The sequence below is a fragment of the Larimichthys crocea genome, chromosome VI (assembly GCF_000972845.2).
Source record: "Larimichthys crocea isolate SSNF chromosome VI, L_crocea_2.0, whole genome shotgun sequence".
Taxonomy (NCBI): domain Eukaryota; kingdom Metazoa; phylum Chordata; class Actinopteri; family Sciaenidae; genus Larimichthys; species Larimichthys crocea.
The window spans coordinates 8,976,630-8,994,399 of record NC_040016.1 but is presented as its reverse complement, the minus strand read 5'-3'; the positions used below and the strand labels follow the sequence as shown (position 1 = coordinate 8,994,399).

The following is a 17,770-nucleotide window of genomic DNA, read 5'->3' as shown; positions in this document are numbered from 1 at the left end:
AGTTTTGTAAGTGGCTTGTCGGATCATTTTCAAGTAGACTAATGACAACATTGCCTCAGTATTGCAATTATAATATTATAGCTTACTTCTTTCTATAGCTAAGAAACGACAACAGGAAAAGGCTCTACACTGGATCATGGCTACTGAACTTTATTAGCTTGAACAAACTTTTTTCATGGTAGACATTTTTGATTTGTCATAACGGGGAACTCACAGGTGTAACATTAATGTTGCCTCAGTGTTCCAGAGCAACCGCATACACAAACCCAGTGACCTGGAACTAGCTCACCTAGGAATGCAGTCATTTTACTGCTAAGATAATCCAGAAAGTCAGCAATGAAAAAGACCCACACGCCTTTGCCACAGCAGATATCTTACAGTATGAACAGCACAGTTGTAAACTGTATCAGTGATGGATTAATCCCATTTAGCTGCTTTAGTTTCAGGGTATACTCTCTTGTTAATGTCATTCGACATGCTTTTTCTATGACAATATATTTAATAAATGAATAAGGAGCGTGTTAGCTGAGGTGATTCAATACAATTGAAAGGACAGCTGAAGGTGCAACTACATTCATTGGAAAGAAAAAATAATACAAGTGAGGCCTTAAAACACTGATTCTCAAACTGTGGCATGAGTACTATGGGTGATACATGACCTTCCTGTAGTTTGAATGAAATTAAAACAATCAGGTGCCACGAATGTAATTAAAAATAAGTTTTGCATTTCCTGTTGCAATATCAGCCCGATATGTCGTCGTGTTCTTGCACATAGTGCTAACATACATCTGTGATCAGTTAAAATGTGACAGATAGTCAGAGGAGATAAAATGTTACAAAAGACTCCAAACAGGAAACAATTATGAGAAGTGCAGATCAGGAGGACCCTTCTTTGGTTCTTGAACCGGTTTCATCGAGGTTTCAACAACGGTCAACAAATAATCGTATAAACCTGCCTCCTGTGTGACGTGATAGTTGAACAGGGTCGGTCTACACTGCTGTATTTGTGATGACGTGGTACGTGGTGCAAAAAAAGATTGAGAAACACTTCCTTAAGACACTGTAACAACAATAAGCCAAACCAATAAAACAGGAACTGAGACACATAACGGTAGACCATTAATATATTCAAGAGTTTTATTATTTGACGTTCCAATTTTCTTTGACAACATCATTGGCATCGCAGTGATTTTTTTTTTCTATAAGGAGAAAGAGTAATACCAGGGCAACAAGTTGGATCTTTTCTCAAATGGAAAGACAGACCATCCATTTCAGTTCAACCCATCAGCCATTTACCTTTACCATCTATACACCGTAATGCACAATCCGTTAAAAATATTAAGTACTTGCCAACCTGAGCTACAAGCAGATAGAGAACAGCAATAACAAAGACGTGACAGAAGACAGGTGTATGCCGTGTAAGTGACACATATTGTAATTCCATAGCGTTGAAAGATGTCTGATGGAGGACGTAACACATACAGCAGTAATAGTAGCAGTACAAGTAATGTTACATAAAAGGCAAATATTAATATGTAAAGGAATTAATCAATGTTTTACACTGTGACTGTTATCAGCTTTTTCTTAATGACTACTTAGGAACATTTCTTCTGCAGTGTGACGCAGTTAGAAACCAATTTACACAGAATCCTTCAGGGAAAAGGCAGTACAATCACCAAAGTGTTCGACAGATTCTCAGAGGGCGGGTGACTGACAAGTGACGAGGTGTTAATTTGAAGCTCACCCAAAAGGCGTGCGGGTGGTGGGGTGGGAGAGGGGGGGGCAGATGTTGCCCAAAATCAGTCATCCCTCTAAAACATTTAAAGGCAAAAACATAACAAAGTGCAAAAAACAAAACAAAAACAAAAACAAGTGTTTCAGATTGGCTTAACAAATAAGATTAGCATATATATTAAAGTATATATATAATATATATATGCAAAAGAAAGCAAACACAAAACAGAAAGAGAATAAGATACTTGGGATGCTGACGTTAGCCAACATTATCTCACATTACAGAGCATCAGCCAGTCCATCTAGAGTTCCTAATAGCACTCTTTGAACATGGCTCCATCTTGCCCCCTCAGTGTGAGAGTGAGGGCCAGTCAGAAAAATGTGTGGGCAGGGGGGCAGAGGTCACTCGCTATCGAGGAGTCAGGGGGGATTGTGAGGTTAAGACGGGGTGTCGTTCTTCTCTTGTGCGATCTTTGGGCACTTGATTTGTCGGCGTATTTCTTTTTCTAACAGTACGCTTACTGTATTAATTTGTGTGTACGTGCGGGGGTGGGTACATCCGTGTGCAGCGTACTGCGTGATGGGGAGGGGGTCGTGTTGATGGAATGAAACGGTGGCATGAAGGAGGAAGACCAGTAGGGACGTCCAATCCCTGGGAGCGAGGTGCGGGTGATGTATCTGGTGACAGGGTGTTTCAGAAAGCCAAGAGAGAAGATGGTCCAAGTTGTTGTCCCTTAGCAGCTGCAGCTTTCTGCTGAAGGTTTAGCTCTGTCATTCCTATCCAGTTTTATGGGCTCTGGGAATTCATTATACAACTCCACCTCTGTCTCCTGGAGATATCAAGAGGGAAAAACAATCAGCATCAGAGAAAAAAAAGACAACGGACAAACTCAAAGACATGAAGGCTGTCAACTGTAACTCACTTGTTTGAGGGCGTTACGTGCAATTGTCTGGAATGCCTGTTCTACGTTTATGGCTTCTTTGGCGCTGGTCTCAAAGTAGGGGATGTTGTTCTTACTCTGACACCAAGCCTGGGCCCTTTTGGTGGTTACCTGTGGAAGAGATTCATCAGACACAAGGTCAACATGTTCCAGTGTCAATCCTTATGAACTCTCAAACATGGTGATGTGGCATCTAGTGGTTAAGATGCAAACCATCGTTTCGTTTTTTTGGTCAGTGACTTTTATTGTGTCTCTATTTTCTTTCTGTGTCTCTGCTGTCACTCTAAAATAAAAACATCTGTATGCACGGCTTCGATCAAACACTAATAATATGTTATAAAGCCACAGAGAGTTAGACTAACACTAAGCTTTATTAACCTACATACCTTTGACTTTGCTCAGGTAAAGTGACATGTTTTTGAGCTCACGTATACTTGACAGATAAATGCAGCTGAAACACGTCCAGTCTAGACAGTCTGCTGGGGGCGGACGCTAGAAATAGTCCTTAATCATAGAGGTATTATCCATTTATGCCGACCTGTCTATTCTCCAAGTCAATCTTGTTGCCTAGCACCACGAAGGGGAAGTTCTCAGGATCTCGAGGGCTGGCCTGGATCAGGAACTCATCCCTCCAGCTGTCGAGTGTCTTGAAGGTATTGGGCGCAGTCACGTCAAACACCAGCACGCAGCAGTCTGCTCCACGGTAGAATGCAACACCCAAAGACTGGAACCTCTCCTGGCCAGCTGTGTCCCAGATCTAGACAATCACAAGGACATGAAACGTTTAGTGAACGCACAACATTACCGTGGAGATGATGCACAGCGCTCGTATGGATCTAGTTTCAAATAACAGCATGCTTTAAAATTTACAGCCGAGTCCCTTAAGATGTAGTTGTTCCAGTTGTACTTGTGCTGTACCTGCATTGTAACAAGCCGGTCGTCCACCATCACCTCCTTGGTCAGGAAGTCTGCTCCTATTGTAGCTTTGTACTGGTTACTAAACTTCTTGTTCACATACTGGTTCATTAGGGAGGTCTTTCCAACACTGAGAGCAGAAAACAACAGAAAGCAGGAGAACAGATACGGTGACGGGAGGCCGAGAGCAAAAATAAAAAAAAGGTGGTACAGGTTGACTGATGGCATGTATGAAATATGTAATTACATTCATCTAGAGTTGGGCGCAATTAGACTTTATACCACTTCATACGAACCCATAGCTAACCCAATGTGATGTCTAATCAGTGCAAGCACTGTGAGAGAGTATTGATCTGTATGGGCAAGGGAGACACGGAGACCATTTGTCTCAGCGGTCGTGAACTCATGTAAATCATCCACGTGTTTGTGTATACTCAAAGTGCATACTGTATTTTCATTCAGACTTTTTAAATCGTAGTTACTACACACACTGTGGACTCTGATTTGCAAACAAAGACTAATGATGAGGTCAACAGAGACCCACATATGTGGATAATCGTATCGGACTTTTATCTACATGTGAGACACAAGTGTAAAAGGGGGGTTGATAGTGTGAGGAATGACCACATACTTTCAAATTTTATATGTCATTAATTGTCCAAGATTACCCAGCTCTGGCCTGTATTAACACAATGTTTAATCTTAGACTTTTTAAGAAAGGCTGTGACACTTCAAGCCCTTAAAACAGCGCATGATGCAATTAATCTCACAGACAGCCCTTAGCATGAAATTAACAACTAAGTCTTATTAAGTCAGATGAAAAGCATGGATGGAAAGAAGAGACCCAGAGCTCTGCCCGGAGACAGCTGCGTAACAACAAGGAAATAACACAAACATCTTCCCTCTTCGGTGCAAACCAAAGATACCACCCTTGGTATTTAGGTTTTTTCCCCCCCATCAGATTATTTTCAGAACGGACCTGGTGATGATTTCCAGCCCTGCGTTACTGGTTTTGTCATGCTGATCGGAAATATTCCATGATATGACTCACCCAGAATCTCCCAGGATGATGACTTTCAAGAGCACTTTCTTCCTGGATGTCATTTTGCCACAGCTGCAGAGAGACAAACAGAAAGAAAGAAGTTTAACAATACAGCGAGAAATCTCAACAATGCCTTCATGACCCCAATCACCAATATTCTATTAGACCAACGATCAATACAGATCTGTTTGTATGCAGACGGGCCCTTTGGACAACATTAGTCTACAAATTTATGTGTAGAGGTTCTCGGCTCTGGACCAATCAGGTTTGAATACCATTCATTCCAGTCATGTGCTTTCTAAGCTGTTGGGCAAGTCACGAGGAACACATCACTCTCTCTCTCTTACGCACCACAGGAAGGTACCTCCGTGAGGAGTGACTCCTTCTCCATAAGTCCAAACTAAGTGACACAGCACTTCTTTTTTTTTTTTTTGCTGATATCGCTGTCACTAAGCTGTCCTCAGTACTCTTTAAATGTAATTTCAAGAGCGAGGCACACGCATTCGCAGAAATTCTGGTGTCCCCAGCAAAGCAACAATAAACCCGGCCCCTGTGCGTCAGGCACGACGCACTATTAAGCAATGTGTGTAAAGAAGAAGGTCCGAGATATTACCCAACACGTGAGTGAGTACGCACATTATTTATTTATTTTCAAAGTTGTAGCTAGGGGATACGCGTCATTTCGCACATCATTTAACGAGATGCATTATAAAACCAATCAGCTGTTTAAGATATCATGACATCAGGTCAAGCACGGCGATCCACACAAAGCTGGAATCAATCGATTCTTTACCGAAACGTACGATCCTGACCGTTTACGATGAGACGCGATAGAGGCTCATCTTTTAGTCCTTCCTGTCTACTTTCCAGGATTTCATAATGAGTTAACTTTTCTTGGAAGGAACTTGAATCACAAAAATGATCAGAGGGAAATGGCTACGTTCCAGACGCACAGAGTTTATCTTTAAACCACATCCATGCGCAAACAGGCAGAACAGATGAAAATAAACCTTGATTTCGTAAGAGGCTGCTTTATCTTCTTTGAACACGTTTGTCTTATCCGAGCCGAGTAAACAGCGTAGGACAATGCAACTTAAAAAGTCTACTGTAGGTGCACACACAGAATGATAGCGTTAGTCGCTGTCTGATAGTGTTTCCTTGTCACGGTGAATGATCTTTCATATTTTAGGCAACACTTCCACAGAAAACAAATAATATTTTCCGTTAGGTCTTCATGTAAGTCAACATACTTCATGCACAAAGCACAAAAGACATTTTAGACATGCCGATCCATCAACCCACACAGGTTTCTGCTGTAACAATAACAGAACATGAGCACCACTTCAAATTTTTACACACTGAAGATTCAAATAAATTTAAAACACAAACACTCGAGTTCCCGTCGGCAGCCGTAAAGTACTCTTAGGTTCTTTCTCAATGGAGCGCGGCACTCGAGTGACTGCCGTACCGGGAAGCGCGGCGTAGCTGACAGAAGCATGAGCGACAGCTCATCACTGAAGTGCAGGCATGGTCAGACCACAGTCACATGATTACACCCAGATCTTTAACCTCTGACAAGCAGCACAGCGTTAGACACTGATTGCTAAATGCTGAAGATCACCTCTGACGGAAAGGTCTGGATTTAAAAATAAATAAAAAAATCAGGTGAACACCTCCAACGGTCTGTCAGTATTTAAACACAATGCAAGAAATGCACAAATACACCAACGTTACCTGACAGATTTTACAAAAGTTTGAGCATTTTGTGACAAACTGCATGAATCTTGATATGGAAATAAAGTGTCTGTGGAAATACGTGATGATACAGCACTCACACCGTTTTAGATTCAACTTTACTGTCACTGCACAAAGTACAAGTACTGACCGGGAGTGCAAAAAGCAGTAAAGTGCAGATGTATATGGATATATAAATAACAGTGTGGAGCACGAAAGGGATTAACAGCACGAAGAGAGTGAAATGAAAACACACAGGTGTAAGTGTAATTATGAATGATTTATGCATATGAAATAATTAGCTGTGTTTGGATTGATGTTTAAAATAATAGAGTGCTGCTGTTTTAAAGTCACGAGCAGTGTTGGACGGAGTACCGGCACTAAAATGTAGTTTGTTTTTTTCCCTCTCCTGCATTAAAGTAAATTTGATCTGGCTCTGTCAGGTAATATTTCATATCCTGTTTACTATTATGAGTCTGATACAGAGCTCAAATATATTGTTTTCTTTCTTGGTTTAGATTTTTTTTTTTACATTTGATAGTATACAACTTAAAAGTCTTTTGTCTGTTGCACTATACAGTCAAACTGCTGAATTACTGTTATATTTGCTATATTTTTTAGATTCATTTACTTTCATATATTTAATATTTTCATGTTTGTTGCTTCATTTTGCACCAGGAAAACTACATTTAAATTCTCTGTATGTCCAAAGCTGACCTGACTTTTTGTTTCTTTTTATTTACACTATTTTAAGGAGTCTGACTGGACAGGTACCGTTCATTAACATCATGAAAACACCAAGAATTACAACAGACCATCACTACAACAAGCTGATATCCGTGTATAATGACTCGGAGAAACGTTCAAAACCGTCGTGTGTTGGACTGAACTCACAAGTCTCGTCACATTTTCCTGTCTGCTGCTAAGTCACAGGCACAAGCAGCTGGAATTCACAGATCACGTCCGATATGGATTATGCATGCACGCCCACAGACACAAACAGTCTGAGGACTAAATATAAATTTAGAAGACGGGAGTTCAGATGTTTCTCAATGCTCAAACCCCGGCGACACGCCTCCCATGTTTCCTGGTTAGCACTGTCATGGTTCATAAACAGATGACCCAGTGGGTCGGTATGGTTAAAAATCAACCATTTTTTCTAAATGTTTAATTAAATCACGACGGCACAACATTAGAAATAATGGAATATGTTCCCAACACTTGCACAGCGATATGTTTTTTAACCTTTATCCTTCAAAAACAAATGTTAGGAAGACACAATATTGTTATCCACAGGAGCCTGCAGGCAAATCTAAACACACTACTCCAGCACAGACTGTGCAGCGTAAAATTAGATGCAGCTGTGTTAGGAAGAAGAAGAAAAACTCCAGGCATTTTAACCACGACAAAGCCACACGGAGACAGGTTTGTTTAAACCAAGAAGCGAGCGATTCGTGCCAACTCATGGGAGAAGTTCAAATTAAAGCTGATCCCAACTACAAGGCAGGTATCGAGTAACCTGAGACGAGCTGCTGCTGCTGCTGGAAACACAAAATCACACGTCTTCAAAAGTTTAAGATGTCAAACTTTGCACTTAAAAAATAATCAAAGAAAAGGCTGTTAAGTTTGGATTGTACCAAACTGGTTTCAGGTTTCTCTTCTGGCACAGGTGATCGCAGGGCGTTGTTGTTGTTGTACCCACATCAAGATTATTAAACAAAGCACTTGACCTGTGAGTCACAACCGAAACAAAAACTAGTCAAGATGGAAAAACAAACTTAAAAAAAAGAAAGAAAGAAAGAAAAAAGGGGGACAAGAAGTCTGCCTGGCAACACAAGGACAGACATGCAGGGATATGTCTCACACACACACAAAAAAAAAATCTGAGTATATATTATAAAGAAATCAATATATATATTTTTACGATGCTTTGTCCTCTCCCTCTCTCTCTCTCCCCGGTTCCCCTTCCCCTTTGGAGCGGACCCAGAGGAGCCACAGGCCGGCCTTGTTTTTGCCAACCCAGCCTCTCGAGAAAAAAACAAAAAAACATTGCACCACCAGCAGCAGCAGCAGCGTTTAGCCTCTTACAGACGAACAGTGACACTCAGTACTTACTTTCAACTTGTAACACACACACACACGCACACCGGAGAGGAGGCTGCTTCTTCTTCTTCTTCTTCTTGGCGGGGGGAACCGAGCCGAGCCGAGCCGAGCTGTTATTGTTCAGGACGGTTAGCCTCGGTGGCTAACGGTAAAGGCGTTACGTTAGTCGTCGGTTTTCGAGTTTTTAATTTGGCAACAGCTCTTTGCTTTGTTTTTTTAAATAAAAAACACGCCAGCCCTTTTCCGTAAACACTTATAAACCCGTGTCCTGACCTGCCGAGGCGGATTTCCCGCAGCTTCGCTCCGTAAATTTGGCACTTTGCTCTGAAACGCTTCGCCTGACAGCGGCTAACTGACTGCTACTGCTCCTCTGTTCCCCTTTCACTTCCTCCTCCGAGACGACGCCTGCGTGCTACGTCACACGCCGCGTCACAACGCATGACTAATGAGCCCTGCCCGCTCGTGATTAATTTAATGGTCAGCATTTTATTATATTTTCATTTAACCCAGGAACACTAACATTAACCATCACTAACGTCAGGTATATTTTACCCGATATAATAAAATACAGTTTTCATTAATTTATGTAAAAGTACAACCAGAGGCGCCGTATGGTTATGAATAATAAAGTTAGGACAATTCCAAGGGCCCACGACTGACAGGGGCCCCAAAAAATAGGTAAACACCAATATAAAATTATTAAACCATCATCATTGAGTATATATATATATATATATATATATATATATATTATATAATATATATCAGTGGTTCTTAACCTTGTTGGAGGTACCGAACCCCACCAGTTTCATATCGCTCTCACCGAACCCTTCTTTATAAAAAATAAAATATGATTTTTTTTACTGGTGCACAAAATGAACCGTGCATTACATCACCTTGTTCAAAAACAAAACCAACACAGTGCATGAACTCAACAACTTACCAGTGTGACTTCTGCTGTGGCCTTTGAGAGACCAGTTCAGATTGGCGTGGCTTCACCTTGGCAAGTGCCAGTCTCATGTCATTTTCACAGCAAAGTCTGTTTCCTTTTCTTAGTTTTTATGTCCAGCATCCTCGAAAACGATGCTCACAAAGAATGTTGTAACAAATGGTATAAAAAATTCCACCGAACCCCTGAGACCGACTCACCGAACCCCTAGGGTTCGATTGGTTAAGAACCACTGATATATATAATATAATAATTATATATATATATATATATATATATAATATTATATATATAATTAATAATAATATGTATACATATATACGTGTAGGCCTCACAATATATTATCGGGCTATAGACGAACAACACAACAAAAATTTGTTTGAAATCTTTAAACTAATACTCTTGTACTTAAAATCACCGTGCCATGAGAAAAAGTATCTGAATGTCTCTAATATATCAAATAAGTAATGAATATAACATTAACATCCACTTCCTTTTCAGTCTGCCGGAAAGCTGTGATACTAAAGGTATTTATTGTTGACTGAACAAAGAAAGTACGCTTGTCACTCTGAACTGTACAGAAACTACACACAGCCGAGGACTTGCTTTACTGTTTTTTTTCCACCACTTGAACGAATGTCAACTAACTGCACTTGTTCTAAGTGAAATTATGTGCCTTTTGAGCTAAATTAGTATAATATATATATATATATATATATATATATATATATATAATATATATATATAGATATATATTATATATATATAATATATATATGTGACGGGCCACAGCTATCTGTGAGATGCAGCTCCACGCTACAGACGACGACCAGGTGGATTATGGGGTGTTTTATTACAGCTCTTTCCTGCAACACAGCATACAGCACCACAGTGGTGAGGAAAAGCATCACAGTCTCAGGATAATAACACCACAGTGGAGTCCTCTTTCCTGTGCACTACCTACACCAAACCACTGCGCCAGTAAAAGGCGGTGTTGCACCTTTTTCTGCCATAATTTAACAGGCATATATCTACACCGTTACATATATATATCAAATATAATAATGAAATTAATTATCTATTTGTTTTTACGTGTTTTGGGCAGTAAAAGTTAAATAAAAAATGTCCTTTAGCACATTTTTATGGTGGCTTTTAATCTCGCATCAAATAGTGAACTGCACTGCATACTGTATGCAGACTTGCATGCATGTACAAATCACCAGCAGTAAATATTGTGCTAGTACTAGTATTGAACAAAACAGTTGCAAGCCTTTGATGAGAGTTATGTAAAGCTTTTGATAGGATAGTTAGGTCCTGGAGATGTGGGGACAACAGCTGTGCAGAGGAGGGGGCCCGATTTGATTTTTTTGTAATGGGGCCCAAAATTCCTGGTGGCGCCCCTGAGTACAACACTGTATGCCAAACTGTATTACTCTTCTTTAATTTCCAAATATACAATATCACATAAAATAAAATTTTAAAAAAGGTACCATGGGGGACCCTTTAAAAAGTCAGCAAAATTATTTTAAAATTTGGTAATCCTTAATGAGAAATTTCCTAACAAAAAAAATAATGGAGCTGGGAACTTGTTCTTCGATCCACCCATTCCTGGGACAAGTGAGCCTTGTCTGGTGAAGGCACAGTCTTTCTGCATCACTGACAACTGGGGGAGAGAGAGACAAAAAATGGCCCATGTTAAGATGCATGTTTGCAATTGCATGGCCTAATTTGATTTATATATTTTATATTTTGCTAGTTTCAACTCATTGCTGTTTATTTCTGTCTTTTATTTGCTCTGTGAAGCACTTTGACCTGAATGTTTGCATGAAAGGTGCTATATAAATAAATAAAACACACACACATGTATATATACAGAAGAAATATTACAAATAATAACAATGGTTAAAAGCTGCAGTTTTCAGGGGTTTGTCATCAATGCAATGTGAAAGAGGAGCCCATGTCAAGAGATCTATATGTTCTTAATATTACATATTGGTATAGAATTGCATATGTATATAAACATAGTGCTTCACGGAGCAAATAAAAAACTGAAATAGACAACAATTAATAAAACCTATACGGTAAATAAGCACAGGGGATTAAAAAGTAAAAGAAAAGGTGATCAGGACTTAAAAGAAATAGGAAAAGTTTGGTAGTGAATGGTGAGACACCTTAAATAAAAGCCAGGATAGAAAGAGTTGTCTCTTTTTAAATGTCTACAGAGGTGCAGTCCTTCAGGTCAACATGCAGACTGTTCCAGATGGTTCCACATTAAAACACATTATTTCTGATCAATTTTATGTCTTTAGCCCAAGCTGCCAAGCCTGAGGTAAGCCTGCGTGACCTGTGAGTCACAACTGAAACAAAAACTAGTTAGGACAAAAAAACAAAGGGACAAGTCTGCCTGGCAACAAGATACAGGATATTTCTCTCATGCAACCTGTGAACAGAAGACGTGTATACAAACTTTGCCACATCATGTCACCAAAACGCCACCTCAACATTTGATCAGGGGTGTCTGAGATTGTTTGCCAGTTGGGAAAACAGTCCCAAGGTCCATTTAGTAACCTTTCTGGAGCTTTCAGCATTCATACGTCAGCAGTGTTATGATTACTCTACTACTCCTGATCCTTGGGATGTGGATACAGCTTCATCCTCTTACTTTAATCACTCCCTCACTCTCATATAATCAATAAATCATGTTAGAGATATAATGGTTCAGTGTGGAGAGCTGTGATGATCCACCACTAGAGGACAGTGTCATTTCACTTTGAATGAATGAACCAAGTGAACTGGCGTCCCCCCTCGTCTTAAGCCCACATTTATATTTTGGACCTCTGTAGAGCGATGTAGCACTCTGTGGTGCTGACAATGTGCTGAGAAAGGTCAAAGATAGGTGAGTGATCTGCTCCTGTGACACTTCAAAGACTGTCTTTGTCCCCCGAACACAAAAACACAGTGTTGCAGAGTCATGCTAAGATGAAAATGCAGGTCAACCTTAACAGCCTGTCTGCAGACTGTTAGCCCATGACAGATCTCTGCTCTGTATGTGCATGTGTGTGGGGGGCACATTATGCCCACTCAAGTTGGTGGAGCCCCGACAGATTATATAGATATATCAGACATATGTACAGAATATATATAATTTTTATTTTGGGTAGTGACAGTAGAGAGAGGCAGGAAAGAGCGGGGATGACATGGCATGTAGATTCACACCTGGGCTGCTGTGGTGAAGACTGAGGCTGTTTTTCCTTTATGGAAGATGTTTGCTGATTGTAGATGTAGATTTATTTAGTTTGATATGTGAAAGATTTGTTCCCGGACCATTACAGACACGAATCTCCCCAAAATCTTTGAATATGTATTCCCATTATTCCCAATATGACTCCCATGCTGCATGCTCAGATTTTGCATGCCCAGAATACTGGCTTGCATGTGGCAGATAAAGATTTTAAGATTTTAAAATTAACTTTATATTGATAAAGCTTGTGTGTTGTATTGATATAACATATAACTATATGACATTAAATCAAACAGATCTGAATGATCTTACATAGCTCACATATAGATTTGTATTTGCCTCACTGCGGCATCATTTATCTGTGGATGTGTACTGCATATTCTGTTTTATTCTTTTTTCAGGGTATTTTTTGAATATCTTGACCAGTAATTAAAATATTTAAATAAAATCTGAAACTGTTATTGAAGAAATGTTGACCTGTGGTATTGGTTGTTACCATATTCTCAGCGTTTCATTGATCATTTGATCCGACTGATCACCGACAGAATCTTTAAATATCCACGTACCAAGAGAAGAGTATGTTAATTTTAATATAAACATAAAATTAGGATCCCAAATCTAGAATCTCTTTTATGTCTCCTTTAACATAAAGAACACAGATCTGTCATTGGCATTATTTTTCCTGGATGAGCCTCACAGAGATCTTAATTTTCATTTCATTCATTGTGTGTGTGTTTGTGCTCCTTGTTAGCGGGAGTGTGCCTCTGCAGCCTCCTGATGACTGGTGTTTATAGAGGAATTCCTGCCTTCTCGCTCCTATTGAATGAAGAGTCTTTATGGCTTCTTTGGAACTCAGTTTGTAAACACAAACACTCGGACACAAAAAGACGCGAGTGACAAAATGGCACACACAGGAGGGGAAGGAGCCGCATACTTTAAGCATCTGCTGCATTTCCATCCCTGCAAACATTGCCACGTCGATGCATAAAAGTAAGAGGAGGTCAAAGTCTGGAATAAATAAAAACTTGGTGGGAGTGTGATAACCACAGAGGCAGGTGTGAGGTTCATCCACAACATTAAAAAAAGAGAATTAATCAGTGCAGGGCTGGTTTATATGTGCATGATGACACACTGCACATGTGTTCAAGACAGAGCAGCATTTCTGTTCATGTTCTGGTGTGTGTAAACATGCACCTCTGTGTGTGGCTCTGTGGGAGTCTAAGAGAGAGAGAATGAGATGAGTTAAGGAGATGGACAGATTGTGTGTGTGTGTGTGTGTGTGTGTGTGTGTGTGTGTGTGTGTGTGTGTGTGTGTGTGTGTGTGTGTGCATCAGGGGGTGGGTGCATTAGTCCGTGTCAGACAGCAAAGAGTGCCGCAGTTATCTAGGAATCTGAGCCAAAGCAACCTCACTAACAGACAGAGAGCAGGAGAAAGAGGAACACCAGGATTGAGATGAACTGAGGAGGGTAAAAAAGAAAGAAGAAGAAGAAGAAGAGGAGGATGAAAGAAGAACAAAGAGTTAGAAAACAAGACAAACAAGGACAAGAGTAGAAATATCTAAACAGAAAACAGACAGGTTAGCAAACACTTTCCACCTGAAGAGGCAGTTATTGAGGTATAAAGGGAAATTACGTAAAAACAACAACTCAGAGCTCGGAGGAAGGAGGATTTCGTACCACTGCTCAAGAGTTTCAGGCAAAGGTCAGGACAAGCTTGCATTTCTGCATTTTCCCATGATTCTATTCGGTTCTCTCGGTTTGCTCCCTCTGCTGTCACTGTATGTGGGAGCGCTGCTGTCCTCAGATGCATCTCCAGCCTGCTCACACCCTCCCTGCAGGGACAACCTGGTGGCTTCACCCATGCAGTCTGGCATGGGAGCAGGAGTGGGCAAAGTGGCCTGTGAGGGTCAAACCGGGACAACAGCCTGCAGGAAGGGGGTCTCACTCCCAGTGATCTCAGAAGTTCCTCGAAAGGTGGAGCACAGGCACGATTTCCCCCAGGTTCAGGCTAAGGTAAGTGACATTGCTTATAGTGTCACGGGAAGTCACACGAATGAGACTTAAATTGAACTTACACATCTAAAATGTTGTGCTAAGAAAAGTCAGATATTACATGTATAATCAGATATTTCTCAGCTGTACTGACTGAGGGTCCGTGCCACGGAGGCTGAGCTGTGTGCAGGCCAGCAGGTCCTTTCTCATGGGACAGTGGGCACACTAAACTTGGCACCACCTAACAGCCATGGAGCAATGACAGTCAGCAATCAAAGAAGGGATAAAATTAGATCTACTTTAAAAATGTCCTCATCATATGGTTGTGATGAGCTCATGCGGCAACAGGTGTGTGAGGGACGTGATTACAATGGCTGATGTAAGTGTAAGAGACTGATTGAGCGTGACACAAAACATCAAACATACCACCGAGCTGTGAGTTGTGTGTGTGGATTAGCATCCTCGAAACCGAAGGATGCACAGCTTCATTTTCTTTGGCACCATTTCCACCCACCAACATTTATAGATATGACATTTCTGTGAGGATTCGGCAGCGTTGACTCACGATTGGTTGATTGCTGACTTTAATGTGTGATACAATGTCTTATCAAGATGCACCCATGAGCACTGTCTTTGCAGACTGGAGGCGTTAAAGAGCGTCTTGTTCAGCTGCAGCGCTGCATGCGCTCTCTCCAGGAAACAGGGGGCCCTTTAAGTCAAGGGGGCCAGGAGAGCAACTCTCTAGGGGCCATCCTGGCACTAATGGCAGCTGTACTGACAGAGTGTGACCTCCACTGTCACAGCCAGGCCCTTGGGGCGATGGCCAAACGACTGGGTGAGTAGTACACATATATATCCCCCACTTCTACAACACACACACACACATACAAATGCCAGCGCAGTCACTCCCCCACACATAGTAAACAGAACCTCAATGAGGTCTGCTAAGTGTCGGTCATAGGTGAGTGCATAGGAATTTAACTGCACAGAGAAGGATGAGAAAAACCCAGTGTGCACATGCACACACAGACACTGTACAGCCCCTGATGTGAAGAAGCTCCAAAGCGTCGTCATACAAACTCTCTGTGAAGTAAAGACAAAGCTTCTATTTTCAACCCCTCATGACAGCGCGATGTGTCTTACTGATAACCTAATCTTGACAGAAAGTGCAGCCGTGGGAAGAGAGGGGGAAAAAGACCTGCTGCTTTTCCTCAAGAGCATCACACAATACCCACCCACAGGTGAGGGGCATAGGGGGTGATCACATGATACAGTTGTCGATTAATAATAAATTGAATGAAAACGCATTGTGTGTGGTTCACAGTTTCCCCCTTGGAGAGGTTACATCCTCAGGACTGTGCAGAGATTTACAAGATCGGGATCAAAGAGAACGGCATCTACACCATCCAGCCTGACCCGCACAGGCCGGCATTGGAGGTATTTCACATTCACCACACTCGTAAAACACACAGGCGGACCCCCCCCGCCATTCTCTTCTTCTTTTAGAGAAGCTGCGGATCACTTAAAATCTAGGCATTATGATATCAAAGTCTTTGTTTTGGCTCAGGCTAAATGTGACATGGAGACGGCGGGTGGTGGGTGGACAGTGATCCAGAATCGGCAGGATGGCTCACTTGACTTCAACGGGACATGGCAGGAATACCGGGAGGGCTTTGGCAGTCCGCAGGGAGAGCACTGGCTTGGGAACGCCGCGCTGCATGCTCTCACCGCCACTGGCCAACACCAACTCCGCATTGAGCTGGAGGACTGGCACCAGCAGAAGCGTCATGCTACCTACAACAACTTCAAAGTGGCCTCAGAGGCACAGAGGTGAAAAACTGTAGAGGCACAAACACATTCACTCTGCAACAGCTATTAATATCTATCCCCTGGAAACTTTAAGTGTCTTTCTCTAGAACAGTCATGACTACAAACACTCAAAGTTTGATCATACACCAACACCATCGTTACATTTTGATTTAAATGTTACTAAACTCTCATTGCTGCATAGAAGTATGTATATTTGTCCATTTTAACTGAATATCGCCAACTTCAAGCAGAAAAAACCCAACAAACTTTTGTGACTTTGGCAGAAAATACCGTGTTGTTGCAGGAGCCCATCGCTGAGAAATGGATTGAAAAAACATGTTTTCTGTGGCATTAAATGAAAGCAGACAGGAAATTGGAAAAACAGTTTGAAGCTTCACTTAACAAAATGAAGATGCACTCTTCTACCCTCAAGCTTTTCTGCTGTATTCATTTAGCAATAAGAACACTAGCTTCTGCATTGTTAGGATCCATTGAGCAACCAAAAATCACACAGGAACTTTAGCCCTAACTGGGTTGGTTGCAGTATTATACTAGTACACTGTATTACACTCCTAAAGACAACAAATGTGCCACGTTTTCTTCCAGATACCGTCTAACAGCACGGGAATACTCTGGCGATGCAGGCAACGCACTGAGCTACAGTAAACGTTACAACCACGATGGCAGATCCTTCAGCACCACTGACCGAGACCACGACCGCTATGCAGCTGGGAACTGTGGTCAGTACTACGGTGCAGGCTGGTGGTTTGATGCCTGCCTGGCAGCAAACCTGAATGGACGGTATTACCGTGGGCGGTACAGTGGGGTGACCAACGGTATCTACTGGGGTACGTGGTACATCCTGACAGATGGACAAACTGGAGAACGCTACTCCTTCAAGAGGGTGGAGATGAAGACAAGACCCAGGAATTTCCTCGGAACATCCTAAAGATAATGACGACAACTCTCATGGGAACATGTGCTATAGTACAATGATAATCATGTCAGCCACAGTTTTGCATTGGCTTTCTGTGTGGACGTCACTCTACTTAGAGCAGCTTTCATGTCACTTATCACTTAAATGCAGATGGCAGCTAATAGAAATAAATATACAAATTCACTAGCACTCCATATTACAATATTGTTTTGTTTATTTAAGGGGCTTCTCTCTTTAAAACACATGTATACTGTTACTCCACAACAGTGAAACAAAGACACATTGGAAAAAATACTTTGATTAATCACTGGGGTTGGTTTGGTGCGGCACGTCTCTGCATGCAGTCATCGTTTACACATAATGGATGGTTTTA

General features: G+C 41.4%; 2 protein-coding genes across 3 annotated transcripts; one reads left to right on the top strand and one right to left on the bottom strand.

The window, feature by feature from the left end:
* Window positions 1-1,119: 1,119 nt before the first annotated feature.
* LOC104933106 (ras-related protein rab7) lies at window positions 1,120-8,866 on the bottom strand. 2 transcript variants are annotated; one of them, XM_010748476.3, is made up of 6 exons: window positions 8,482-8,866; window positions 4,642-4,704; window positions 3,594-3,720; window positions 3,214-3,432; window positions 2,658-2,786; window positions 1,120-2,564 (listed from the first exon to the last, which is right to left on the bottom strand). In XM_010748476.3, exons 2-6 carry the CDS (start codon window positions 4,692-4,694, stop codon window positions 2,469-2,471), a joined length of 624 nt encoding a protein of 207 aa, XP_010746778.1. In that variant the 5' UTR covers window positions 4,695-4,704; window positions 8,482-8,866; the 3' UTR covers window positions 1,120-2,468. The 2 variants fall into 2 exon arrangements, with proteins under 2 accessions (XP_010746778.1, XP_010746779.1); XM_010748477.3 differs by having other exon boundaries at window positions 8,743-8,866.
* A 5,150-nt stretch (window positions 8,867-14,016) lies between these two features.
* si:ch211-157b11.8 (fibroleukin) lies at window positions 14,017-17,770 on the top strand. The gene is made up of 6 exons (XM_010748485.3): window positions 14,017-14,672; window positions 15,291-15,486; window positions 15,815-15,892; window positions 15,976-16,088; window positions 16,219-16,481; window positions 17,067-17,770. Exons 1-6 carry the CDS (start codon window positions 14,394-14,396, stop codon window positions 17,407-17,409), a joined length of 1,272 nt encoding a protein of 423 aa, XP_010746787.2. The 5' UTR covers window positions 14,017-14,393; the 3' UTR covers window positions 17,410-17,770.